This window comes from Primulina eburnea, chromosome 16 (assembly GCF_022965805.1).
Source record: "Primulina eburnea isolate SZY01 chromosome 16, ASM2296580v1, whole genome shotgun sequence".
In the NCBI taxonomy this organism is placed as follows: Eukaryota; Viridiplantae; Streptophyta; class Magnoliopsida; order Lamiales; family Gesneriaceae; genus Primulina; species Primulina eburnea.
In genome coordinates, this window is record NC_133116.1 from 2,882,235 (window position 1) to 2,894,840 (window position 12,606).

A 12,606-nucleotide genomic window follows, 5' to 3' on the forward strand; every position below is an offset into this window, starting at 1 on the left:
GAAAAAATAAATAAAAAAAATTTCACGGGTTGACCCGAAACCCGACCCAACCCACCCGATTGACACCCCTACTTTTTGGTGCAGTTGTTTGAGTGTAAGATACTTGACTAAACTTCGTAGGTTGTGAAATTTGAGCCGTTATTAAGACAAAACCGTGTGAGACCGTTTCCAAGGATATTTGTAGACGTCCTTACTGAGATATATGAAACTCACTCTTATTCATATTTTATGGTAAGAATCTTGATCTCAATTGTCTATCGCTAGGGTTAACCCGTCTCACGAATTAAGATCCATGAGACGGTCTCAAATGAGACTCACTCTTATTAAATATGGAGTGGTGGTAAGATCTTGATCTCAACTTCGCCCACTCAATTAGCTCAATTCCAAAAGCCATCAGACCTTTATTAAATCAACGTAAATAAATTATTTAATTGGGTGTCTGTCTCTCGATTGGCTGATCTGTGTCCATACAAGTGTTGAGCTTTTATCGAGCCAAGAAATGTTGGGTCACAGTTGTGATTGATGTAGTAGATTCTCCGCCCCCACATGATCTGATGGAAGGGGCACGTAAATCCAAATTGTTTGTGGACAAATCGTCTGGAATTCATGTGAGGCTGTGCAAATGTGATGTCACGGGACTGACTATAAGCCATCGAAGATGATCTTGGAATTTTTTAATATTATTCGGATAAGTGTGATTTGACTCCGGCGATGGAAGTTGAATGATGATTTAATTGATAAGATTTGTATCTTAATGATAATAATATATATCCCTTGGAATTATTTTAATGTTAAAATGGTCTTTTGTGAGATGATCTCACGAATTTTTATCTGTGAAACGAGTCAACACTATCGATATTCATAATAAAAAATAATACTTTTAGTATAAAAATTAATGTTTTTTTATGAATGACTATAATAAGATATATGTCTCACAAAATACGATCTATGAGATCGTCTGACACAAGTTTGTGTGTTTATATTATTATTACTACCACCTGAATTCCTTGGTTGTATCGCATAGATTAATTAAAAACATCGAACGAACGTCAAAATGAGCTAATAACTCAAACGCCGCTGATTGTTAGCCTAAACACAACGGCAAAGACATTCATACCAAAAATAGCCCATTCTAAAATTGGAGATTCTTGGCATTTTTTAAGCATATACGCGCAAATCGTGCTTCTCAACACCTCTATTTGTTCTTCTACCCCAGAGGCTTTGGTTTCTGATCAAAACCGAAGCTTTTCTCTTATTCAAGGTATGATTTTTGCACGAAACCATTTCTATCTTGATGTTTCTTGTTCAATTTAGAAGGAAAATGCTGGTTGTGGGATCTGATTTATCACCGTCAATTCAGTGATTTCTCTCTCTCTTTTTCTTTTTTGCGGTAATGTGCAGCGCTTGAATATTTTGAGTTTTTATTTTTTGAATTTTTAGAGTTTTTGAATCACAAGATTTTGTCCGAGCATGAAATTTTGGATGGACTTTGGACTTGCATTGCTACCATCCTTTTTTTTTCCTTGGTTTTATATGAAGGGCCGACATTTATCGTGGTAGAAAAATTATGTGTTTAACTTTGTGGGATCTTCTTTTGGAACTAATATTGTTTTCACCTATGGAATATTGTTCCAAGATTCAAAAAATGTAGAACGATATGAAAAAGAATCTTAATTTTTAGCTTAACTGAAATCATTCTGTTGAACCTAAGTTTATTAAATTTCTATATGGTCTGATAATAATATACTGAAAACAAGAACTGAGAAAGTCATGACTGTTATTTTCTCATTCACAATTTCAATTGTCTATGCTTGAGCAACTATTGATTTGGTATTACCTGCAGAATCTTCATCACATATTGGTGATATCCAAAGTTTTGGGGAATGTGGAAAGATGTGTTTCGAAGCTAAGCCTTCAGTCTCCTGTGCCTGCAAGATTGTGCCTAAATCAAGGTCAATCCTCTTCGATTTTTATAATGATGGCGGGTGTGACTACGACTGCACAACCAATTCTTTCAGCCAAATGCACAGCGAAGCTGCAACCTACCCACTTCACGTTGTGCTGAGGCACGACGTTGTGGAAGACGGTTGAGTTCATAACGACGAAGACTCCTGCCTTGTGAGCACCATATCTTGCAGGAGAAGAACTTAGGATTAGAGTACTAGCATCTGTGCTTTGACATGGAGAATAAGGGAAACATATTGATGAAGAAATATGATGTCGGAAGGTTGTTAGGACAAGGTAGTTTTGCCAAAGTTTACTATGGTAGGAACCTTAAAACAGGACAGAGTGTGGCGATTAAGGTTATCGATAAAGAAAAGGTGTTGAAAATTGGACTTATGAACCAGACCAAGAGAGAGATATCCGTTATGGGATTGATCAAACATGAAAATATAGTTCAGTTTTACGAAGTAATGGCTACAAAAACAAAGATTTTCTTCGTGATGGAATACGCGAAAGGTGGGGAGCTTTTTCACAAGGTTTCCCAGGGGAAACTCAAGGACGACATTGCAAGGAAATACTTTCAGCAACTGATATGTGCTGTCTACTTCTGTCACACAAGGGGTGTTTATCATCGTGATCTGAAACCTGAAAATCTTTTATTGGATGAAAATGGGAATCTTAAAGTATCGGATTTTGGGTTGAATGCACTTTCAGAATCCAAGAGACGGGATGGTTTGCTCCACACAACTTGCGGAACCCCAGCATATGTTGCTCCTGAAGTGATCAGCAGAAAAGGTTATGATGGAGCAAAAGCTGATATTTGGTCATGTGGGGTGATTTTATTCGTTATGCTTGCTGGTTATCTTCCATTCCGCGACTCGAATGTCATAGAGATGTATAGGAAGATATCAATGGCCGAGTATAAATGTCCTCACTGGTTCCCTCCTGAAGTTCGGAGGCTACTTTCAAGGATCCTTGATCCAAATCCCCACACTAGGATTTCCATAGGTAGAATCATGGAAAACACGTGGTTTCGAAAGGGTTTTAATTCCAACTATGCAAGGACTGAAGTCAGGGACAGTGAAAAGCCTCCTGTTGAAACTGATGCAGTTCTTGGACCTTCTTGCTGTGATACTCGTCCCGAAAAGAAAATGGTGTTTGCAAGACCTTTTATTTTAAATGCATTTGACATCATCTCTCTCTCCACAGGATTTGACTTATCTGGTTTGTTTGTGGACGATGACAAAAAGGATGAAGTTCTATTTACATCAGCAAAACCAGCGTGTGATATCATGTCAAAATTCGAGGAAATTGCCTGTCACCTAAAGATGAAAGTGAAGAAGAAGGATGAAGGGTCGATGAGATTAGAGATGTCTAAGGAAGGTAGAAATGGTACTTTAACGATCGACGCGGAAATATTTCAAATCACTTCATCCTTCCATTACGTCGAGGTGAAGAAATGTAATGGTGATACGATGGAGTATAGAAAAATGCTGAAAATGACTATAAAACCAGCTCTTAAAGAGATTGTTTGGGCTTGGCAAGGTGAGCAACATCACTAGTTAAAGTTTCATATCATCAATTCAAGCTTCCGCCCCAAACTAGTTGTGGTCGCTTGGGAAAAATCGTCCCCAAGTTTTTTTTCCTTTTCTTTTCGAGGATGTTTCCAAGCTTTAAATTGTCGCCTCTACTTTATTGATACTTGTTATCAATTTTCTTGGCATATCAATCTTCATCAGGTGTTTTAATCAATATAAACCCAATTCTAAACGTTGTTTAAGTCCATTTTTTTATGTACGGATTGGAATGTTTGGATTGTTGGTGCTGATTTTGTTGGAACTGACTGAAACATCACGATTTTCTGACATGTTTTAAACTATATTTGACTTCTGTTAGGAAGAATCAGCTTTGGCACGGCCATCCAATTCATTTAACCAGAATTTTCGGCCTATACAGATAAAATTTTGATTTCAGATATATTAAATTCTTTTGTTTCATCAAATTTTATTTTCGGATAAAAATTATTTTATTTATACATAGAAATAATCCTTGATTTTATATTTATATCAACATTTTGTACACGTCGAACGTGTATTGGATTATACAGGTGTGATGGTCGAACTCGATATGCTAAATGATTTTCATAAACATTGTGTCATGTTCTCACTCAAATCCTAACTATTTTAAATTCACAATAACAAATTTATCGAACTATTTCAAAAAATTTAGCCCCACCATAATCAATTTCTGGCTCCTGCAAATCTTTCGATCCAAATACAACATTTAATCTAAAACCACATAATATTCACCATTACTCTAATGTTGGATGCATAATATACAAAAAGAAAAAGCATCAAATACAAGATTGTGATCCCCTCTTTATTCAGAACTCAAGATCTTATATCTTACACAAACACGAAAACGTTAATTCAAGTTTAAAAACAGCGGCATTGTCCCGGATCACCAACACAAATTAAACAAACAGATTTATAATATCATTCGATCGGTTGGATGATCAAGGGCACTCTTTGTCATAAACTTGGGTAGCATATCTCCAGTTCATCACATTCCATATGTTCTTTAGGTAATCCGGTCTCGCGTTTTTGTACTGTACAATGCCAACCAACAAAAAACACGATCATTCTCCCAGATATTATTAAATAGGAGGAGGGCAGATGAAACTGATAATATATGATCTATACCTGCAAATAGTATGCGTGCTCCCAGACATCGATCCCGAGCAGAGGAACCAAATTCGACCCTTTAGTAACCAGGGGATCCTGCCGAAGTTGGATCAATCCATACATTCATGGAGTAGTCTCACATTTTTTCCAAGTTCTATATTATATACCTGATTCATAGTGGTGTCAACCACAAGCCGCTTCAATTCTTTGTCCACGCCGAGCCACTGAAAATATATAAGATGAAATTGAACGTACAAATTCACTGGAGATTAATCTTCCGTTAACAACTAAGTCATGATGGATCGAGCTGCTTACCACCCATCCGGAGCCTTGTACTGCAGCTCCTTCTGCATTCATCTTCTGAATTAGAGCTTCCATGGACCCGAATTCGTTGTCGACAGCGGCTCTTAAAGGACCCTTTGGAGGCTCACCACCACCTTCCTGCAAGGAGAGAATGTAATTTATCATCAATCTAATATTTAAAGAAAGCTCCACATTTCAATTTTTTGTGGTAAAACAACTGTTTATATTTAACTTACCTTCTCGGGTGCAAGATTCTTCCAGAAAATTGAGTGATTTACATGACCTACGAATTGAAAACACGAGATTGCAAGTTGGAAATTGCACGTAAACATAGGACCATTTTGGATGCTCGAGACATGAAAATTGGAAATAAATAAAATACTCTTTTGAGTAATTTTATTTTTTTTAATTTTTATAGAAAGTAATTTGATATTAAAATAACTAAGTTTAAGAGAAATCAATTTGTTACCTTTTTGTAGAACTAGCTATTCCAACTGGTTGATGCAAGCATTTCCAATCATTTAATTTAGTTACATGGATTAATATTCAAGATTAATTTGTCAAAAAATAAGAAAAAAAATATTATTTCTTACTAAATTCAATTTTTTAAATTAATATCGTATACTAGAAACACATATTTTACATACCGTGGTTATCGTGAATGCGCAAGAAAACTGAACAAACAAACAAACAAACAAAATTTTGCATTCGATCGAATATTTATTTGTTTTCAAAATCAACTTATTTAAACGGAGATAAATGGATCCCTTTTTTCCCAACAAGGGATTCAAGTATTCGATCACAATCATCACCTCACTTGGAATTTGATCCATAATTTTAATTTAGAAATTGTGAAATCAGAGTTATATAATAAAAATAAAAATCAATTTATATATATATATGTGTTTTCCCCTTTAAAGTTGTGAATGGAATCAGGTATATATAAAATAACATGAAACCTCCGCCATTGAACTTGATGGCGCTCTGCAACTTGACGACGGTGGCGGCATCTCCGGTGGAAACGGCGTCGTCTAGCTGGTCCAGAGCTTTGTTGTAATTGGTGACATAAGCCATGTGGTGCTTCTGGTGGTGGAGCCGCATGATCTCACCGCTGATGGCGGGTTCCAGCGCATCGTAATCGTAGGGAAGATCGGGACGCGATAGCTTGAGCAGTCCACGAAACCCTTGGGATTCAGCAACAGCCAACGCTCAGAGAAGAAACGGTATGAAGCAGATTTCCTTGACTGGAATTTGTTTGGATTGAGAGTTCAAGGAGGGCTGTGTCGGGATTTGGACTGCTAATCCGACCGCTTGGACTCGTACTTCAACATGCGTACTAATACTACAAATGGTGAGTTATCTGATTACCTCGTGTTTCGTTACGTGGAATCTTCTCTTCGACTTATGGAATACGTAAATTCATTATCTTATTGTCTACTATTTAAAAAATTTATAGTTTACAATTTTTTTAAAGTACAAATTAAAAAATTAACAAAGTATAAAAAAACAAAAAATGAGAAAATATATATATTTTGTCATGTAATTTGGAATTATTTCACTTCTCTCTGTTCATTGTAATAATAAATTTATATTTTTAATCTTGTCAGTTATATTTTTTTTTATCTTTTTTACTCAATTTTCTTACGTCTTTCTATAAAAAAAATGACAAAAAAAAACATATAAGTTAAAGGACAAAAATGAAAAAAAAAATTACAAGACTAAAAATAAAAATTCACCCTAAAATGACCAAAAATAGAAAAAATATGCAAGACTAAAATGGTAAATTCACTGTTAGCATACCTAAAATAAAAAAAGTATAAATTAAAGGACCAAAACTTAATTTTTCCAACAAAACATTTTAGTTCCACATAGGGATGACAATAGAAAGGACAAGAACGGGTTTTACATCCACATCTTTGTCCCAAGCAGGGATCAAATCCACATCTTTGCTCTCATTTCCGTTTAAAAAATGATTATGGGATAGGATAGGGCTTCGGGAATTCCACGAAACAAAATTTATTATTATTAGCGATAATATTGATATCAATCTTAATAGTAATAATAATAAAATTACAAATATTTTAAAAATAATTATATTATTAATATTATTTTCGGGGTGGGTTCAGGAATGAACTCAAGTTATTCATGAGTTTAGTAATTTCGAAACGAGCAGAGACTGAATTTCACGATAAAAATCTCGAATCAAGCTCAAACTTTATATATCTTAAACAAATCGAGCTCGAACTTGGTACTATTTAACTCAGCTTGGTTCGTTTACTTCTCTAGCTTTGGAAATGAAGATTATCCTCTTTTACAGTCTATGAAGGTTCTCAGCATATGGTTGATCAACTAAAAAGGATCTACACTATTAATCAAGAAGTCTCTCAAACCTTACTTCATCAACACATGCAAGCAATCTACTAAAGATATTTTGTCTATACTTGATCTCCATAGAAAGATAGAAAGGGAAAAGAATGATCTCTCCTTAACGAGGGAACCAAGAGAGAATCGAAAGTTGTTTCGTCTAATATTTCGGTCAAGACTGACATTAAATGGAGAGACAGGAGTAAACTATATTTTTACATAGCTGACCATTCCATATCTTTCTTGTTTATTTCATTAATAAAGTTTTTCACCAAGGAGAACCCATTTCAAATAGGTTGAAGTGGATGATGAAATAGACGTATTTGAATGAATAATAGTGTTTTGAATAAATAAATGAAACTTCGGGTCGAAGCCCAACAAGGTGCAAAAGCCTAGCAAACAAAGAAGAGCCACCCTTTTATTTTCTTGCTCAGTAAGGTGCATCTATTTTATTGTTCCAACTTCCAACGTTAATTACTATACGCTCAGAAAATATTCTTTTCCAACTAGCTGTTATGTTGTTGGGCACCTTCCCTCTTTCGATCACTTCGGAAAGATTAGCAGCAAGTTTGATGACCTGGTCGAGAGAGTATGATTCATCGATTGTTTAATAGTTGACATGGTGAATCATATACATAATAGGCTGGTTTAGATAAATCACAACCAAATGATTAAGAATTTTTTCATACTTGGTAGAATAGTAAATTCTGAAATAAAATCTAAAATCATGAATTTGCGCAGAATCCATCTTTTTTTATTCAACTATTAAAAGATTAAAAAAAATCCATAAGCTTGAGCTTTTATTGCCGACGAAAAAATGTCTTTTTTTAGTTCTACAACCCATAATGGTTTTTCCCATTGTATTTTTGAAAAATAAAATTTCATATATTTTGTAAGAACTAAAAATATAATGATTTTAAAAAGGATTATAATTAAGAAATTGAAAAAAAAAATTCAAATAAAAATATTTATAAGGCAGACCTCGGGCCCTCATTTTCGAGTTTTATAAATTTCACAAAAGATGAAAGTGGATTGGCGTAATATTATATTAATTAGTCGAAGTAAAAATATATTATTTTGTGAAATTACATTAAAAAAACACAATATATGATTATTTTTATGTTGAGATTGTCACGTCCCGAGCTCGGGCCCGCGTCTGTGTGACTGTACACAATGGGCCCCTATAACAACTACTTCGTATTCGTCCTCGCTTTAGTTACTATAGAAGTCTATTGTAAGCCATTATAAACTCATTTTAAATCTTTGATTTTTTCGATGTGGGACAAAGATATCACAGAGACAATGAAATTTTTTCCTACTTTAATTTATTTATAGAATATTTAAACATAAATTCGTTCAATATGTTTAATTAATTATACATTTTTAAAGGGCTGTCTCAATAATTTTCTAAAGAGACTACGTGCTTCAATAAAATATATTATATGGGCATAGTAATAACTTCTATTTGAAAATGGGGAATGAATCTAGTTTAAAAAATGTTAACAAATGAAATAATGTTGATTACAATGACTCGTCAGGACGTTGAATACCGTCAGTTCTATGAACAAGTAAACAAATAGGCTTAAAACAGATACTCTACTTGAATGGGGTAAAAAAAACCCCTGAATCACAATGTGTTGCTGCTTTCACTGGCAGAAAGAGAAGTGCCTTCAGATTTGACAAGATTGGAGCCTCTGCTACTGATATCAAGACCCTGGAAGCGACCTAAAGGATCCTGGTGCAACCTGTCGGAGAAACCGAGTGCAGACGTTGTCATAGGATGCTGATGACTCGACATGGCAGTATGAATGGGATGAAATGGCGGGAGTTGTACGTTTCTCGAGTTGTTATGGGAAAAGAAGGTGGGGGGGTTGTACGGGACATGCTGCATTGCAGTGTTGAAAATTGCATCTGAAGGGGCGGAAGATATTTCTCCGGTGGCGGTTCTGAGTCTGTCTACTTCTTGCTTCAGTGCTTCGTTGAGTGCTGCATAACACACTGACATGTTATGTGGGAGAGCCTACCGAATTAATTGACCATTTTATAATTTCCTACATAGGCAACTCGGATCTTAATATATATTTACTCGGACGGTTTATCAAGTTAAAGTACTTCACCATTCATGAATGCATGCTGCTGCTTACCATCGCGTAACCGTGCTTGCTGTTCCATGTGTTGTAACTGAAGTTTGAGCTCCGTGTTTTCATTACTCAACCCTGTTGTGTCTCTCTGCAAGAACAAACATTTCCTCTTGAAGCCATCAAATAATATCCAAAGGAAAAATGCACCCTGGTAGCAGCTTACATTCCGGTAAAATTTACAGAGAAGATTATACAACAATTTTCAGTACAGAGAACGTCTCAGAGAAAGGGAACTGATTCTACAGAAAAAGATTTATGCGAAGATTATACTTCAGTTTTCACTACAGAGAATGTCTCAGCAAGGGAACTAATTCTACAGAAAAAGATTTATGCACTTGGTATTTTGCATAATAATCCCAAGAAAATTTTGGTCATCCTGAGTTAGTCGAGACAACCAGAAAGACTTCAGAACGGATTCTACGAACCCAAAGAACAAGCATATCATCAGATCATAAATTTCAATCATGTGCACCAGTTCCATGCCATACAAACATTTTACATGTTCCGTAGGACACAAATGTCCCATTAGTCCCCTCAAATCTGTTAGCATAAATAAAACAAAAAAAGGTACGAATAGTTCTAAGAGAAGCACTACCTGAAACAGTGTGAGTTGTGCAGAGAGAGTTGTCGCTTCTGTTTGAAGGTTCTGAACCTTTCTTTCGAGCTCAGACATATATCGTGCCTTTCTCTCTTTGGATCGAGCAGCAGATTGACGGTTTGCCATAATCCTGCTCCATGATGACGCCAATACAAGAAAAATGAATGTCGGTTATATTCATCAATTCGTACTAAATTCAAGAGGAATGTCTATAAGTTCAAGTGCCGTCTAGTATGTTCTGTATAAAATTAATCAAGATAAATACTTGCCAAACAAGGTAGTTTACTAGCTATGGAAATCAATGATCCAGAAAATAATTCGGCCCAGAAAATTATTTGAAAGAAAACAAGTGGAAATCTGAAACTATAGGATAGCAGATATCAGTTATCCACTTATGCCCCGAATCGGACATTTTTATCAAGATCCTTTAATTAAAAAAAACTCCCTTAAAATAAGCTAGAAATGTCATTTGACATCATCATTATTTATCTATGGGACAATCTATGATTACCATTGTGGCATTGTCCAATAAAACCTATCACTGATAATTAGCATATATCCTTCATTAACCACCATAAAATCGAAACTTAAATAATTGACAGATTAAAAGGATGAACTCTTTGGAAAAAGATATCGCAAATTAGTCAACCTGGTTGCTATAACATGTTCAAGATCAGGTATCCAGGGAGGTGGAGCCACTGGTAGCCGTCTCCTTAGGTCTAAGTTTCACATATTTTTTAAGTATTATTATACGTATACTTATGTGTATGATTTCAAACAATCTAAAGTTATCCCAACTCCTTTTTTTCCTTCGAAATTTTATATTATCGAAAACAACCGACCAGTTTCACTCCAATCCACAAAAAAGGAAACCATTGGATCTCTCTTTTTCACAAAAATCTATTACTCGTATTATTTCCAATAATGTACTAAACCCGATTCGTTCCGATATAAAGATTTGGAATCAAGAAACACACACCAAAAAAAAATCCCAGAAAAAAGGAGTAAAAAAGAAACGACCTTTTGGCACGTTTGGGGTCTAGAGTCCACAACTCAGCAAGCTTATCAGGAGACATGGCTGTCTTTGCTTCAATGTTACTCTCATCCAGCATTAGACTCGAACTATCCACAGAATTACTATACCTATGCCTCGGCCTAGCCACTCCACTGATACTCATCCTTCCGTCACCGTCATCTCCGCCTTCCACAGCCGTCTCACCAGCATTGAATATAGCAATCGAGTCTACAACCGCAGATCCGCATCCCGCACCTGCGCCTCCGCCGAACTTCTCTATGTCCATATAAGTAGAGAACAGATAATCCACAGATCCCATTTCATCAAAACTCCCCTCCGGAGCATCGAACTGGTCGGACACCAGATCCATGTGCTCCGGCATCCGGAACTTCACCTCCGAATGAGCCCTGCGGTGATGAATCAGCCTCATTGCGGAAGATTGCGACGGCGTTTGGTTCAACTTAAAGTTTGGATCTTGCATTTCGTTATGTTGATTTATATACTCTTGCAGTTTGAGAAGTGGACATACATGTGTTTCCTTTAGTTCTTGGAATAAAGTTGACAAGAATAGATGTAAATTGAAAAATGCGGGGTTGAAAATGGAGACGTGGGGGAGGAGGAGCGAGGAGTTTTGAAGGGCGGAGTTGATGGGGGTATAATCATTTGAGCGTGTGGGGCATGCATGGGATCCCAGCCTCTGACGGAGGATATATATATATATATATATATATATATATATATATATATATATATATATTTACTTTACATACATTCCTCTTTTGAATAATTTTTTTTATTATTATCGATGAATTAAATAAAATTTGACAAATTATAAAAAATTAAATTAATATTTAAATGATTGAAATAAAAAAATAAAAAAAATGTTTGTCGAAATTTAAAAAAAAAAACAAAAAACAAAAGTAAAAGTAAAATTGAAAAAAAAATTGGTGTCCATTTTAGTTAGTTATTATCATATCTTACACTTAATAATTAATAATATAATATATATATAAAAAATAAAAGTATGTTTGAACAAGGAAAAAATAGAATAATTATTAACAATACTTATATAAAAAAATTTGTTTTGTATGAAGAAAAAATTTATTTTCGAATATATAAAAATATTTTTATTGAACAATTTTTTTAATAGATACAAAAATTATAAAGTTTATCATCACAAATAAATTTATCAAATTTTGATAAATTTAATTTTTACTATTAAAACAACATTTTTTTAAAAAAATGTCTTATATATAGAATTTTTTAATATAAAATATTTAAAATTAATTTTGAAATAATTTTTCCAAATATTTTTTAGTAAAATATTTTTATTTTTAAAATCATATTTATTTTGCAAATATTTCAACTAGTTAAATCAAATCACATTAAATTCCACAAATATCAATCTCATTTTGAAATTTCATATTTCCAAACATTAAAATGTTAATTTCATTCCAAATCTCACCAAATCCTCTTGAATTCCATGATTCCAAACACAATGTGGAAGTTTGTTCATGTTTATACGTATAGGAACCATGGGATGGACGTCCGATTTTG

The 12,606-nt window shown here is 34.5% G+C and overlaps 3 protein-coding genes across 4 annotated transcripts; 1 reads left to right on the top strand and 2 right to left on the bottom strand.

Moving 5' to 3' along the window:
* Nucleotides 1-1,034: 1,034 nt before the first annotated feature.
* On the top strand, nucleotides 1,035-3,796 carry LOC140815940 (CBL-interacting protein kinase 2-like). The gene is made up of 2 exons (XM_073174982.1): nucleotides 1,035-1,261; nucleotides 1,844-3,796. Exon 2 carries the CDS (start codon nucleotides 2,181-2,183, stop codon nucleotides 3,504-3,506), a length of 1,326 nt encoding a protein of 441 aa, XP_073031083.1. The 5' UTR covers nucleotides 1,035-1,261; nucleotides 1,844-2,180; the 3' UTR covers nucleotides 3,507-3,796.
* A 503-nt stretch (nucleotides 3,797-4,299) lies between these two features.
* LOC140815942 (superoxide dismutase [Mn], mitochondrial-like) lies at nucleotides 4,300-6,303 on the bottom strand. Of its 2 annotated transcripts, none has more exons than XM_073174986.1 (6): nucleotides 5,891-6,303; nucleotides 5,168-5,214; nucleotides 4,944-5,069; nucleotides 4,796-4,852; nucleotides 4,647-4,705; nucleotides 4,300-4,552 (listed from the first exon to the last, which is right to left on the bottom strand). In XM_073174986.1, exons 1-6 carry the CDS (start codon nucleotides 6,030-6,032, stop codon nucleotides 4,525-4,527), a joined length of 459 nt encoding a protein of 152 aa, XP_073031087.1. In that variant the 5' UTR covers nucleotides 6,033-6,303; the 3' UTR covers nucleotides 4,300-4,524. The 2 variants fall into 2 exon arrangements, with proteins under 2 accessions (XP_073031087.1, XP_073031086.1); XM_073174985.1 differs by having other exon boundaries at nucleotides 4,647-4,724; nucleotides 5,891-6,295.
* A 2,441-nt stretch (nucleotides 6,304-8,744) lies between these two features.
* LOC140816920 (transcription factor RF2b-like) lies at nucleotides 8,745-11,733 on the bottom strand. The gene is made up of 4 exons (XM_073176426.1): nucleotides 11,055-11,733; nucleotides 10,032-10,164; nucleotides 9,440-9,524; nucleotides 8,745-9,281 (listed from the first exon to the last, which is right to left on the bottom strand). The coding sequence occupies exons 1-4, from the start codon at nucleotides 11,528-11,530 to the stop codon at nucleotides 8,923-8,925; spliced, it is 1,053 nt and encodes a 350-aa protein (XP_073032527.1). The 5' UTR covers nucleotides 11,531-11,733; the 3' UTR covers nucleotides 8,745-8,922.
* Between the last annotated feature and the right edge of the window lie 873 nt (nucleotides 11,734-12,606).

Bases quoted from the DNA above. Each gene is read 5' to 3' on its own strand.
- LOC140815942 (XM_073174985.1), bottom strand. From the start codon at position 6,032: ATGCGGCTCCACCACCAGAAGCACCACATGGCTTATGTCACCAATTAC. The intron at 5,215-5,890 runs GTTTCATGTTAT...TTCAATTCGTAG, and splicing joins CATCAAGTTCAATGGCGGAG to GTCATGTAAATCACTCAATT. The intron at 4,725-4,795 runs GTATATAATATA...CAACTTCGGCAG, and splicing joins TTGACACCACTATGAATCAG to GATCCCCTGGTTACTAAAGG.
- LOC140816920 (XM_073176426.1), bottom strand. From the start codon at position 11,530: ATGCAAGATCCAAACTTTAAGTTGAACCAAACGCCGTCGCAATCTTCC. The intron at 9,525-10,031 runs GTAGTGCTTCTC...TTGTTCTTGCAG, and splicing joins CACAACTCACACTGTTTCAG to AGAGACACAACAGGGTTGAG. The intron at 9,282-9,439 runs GTAAGCAGCAGC...TGTGTTATGCAG, and splicing joins GCAAGCACGGTTACGCGATG to CACTCAACGAAGCACTGAAG.
- LOC140815940 (XM_073174982.1), top strand. From the start codon at position 2,181: ATGGAGAATAAGGGAAACATATTGATGAAGAAATATGATGTCGGAAGG.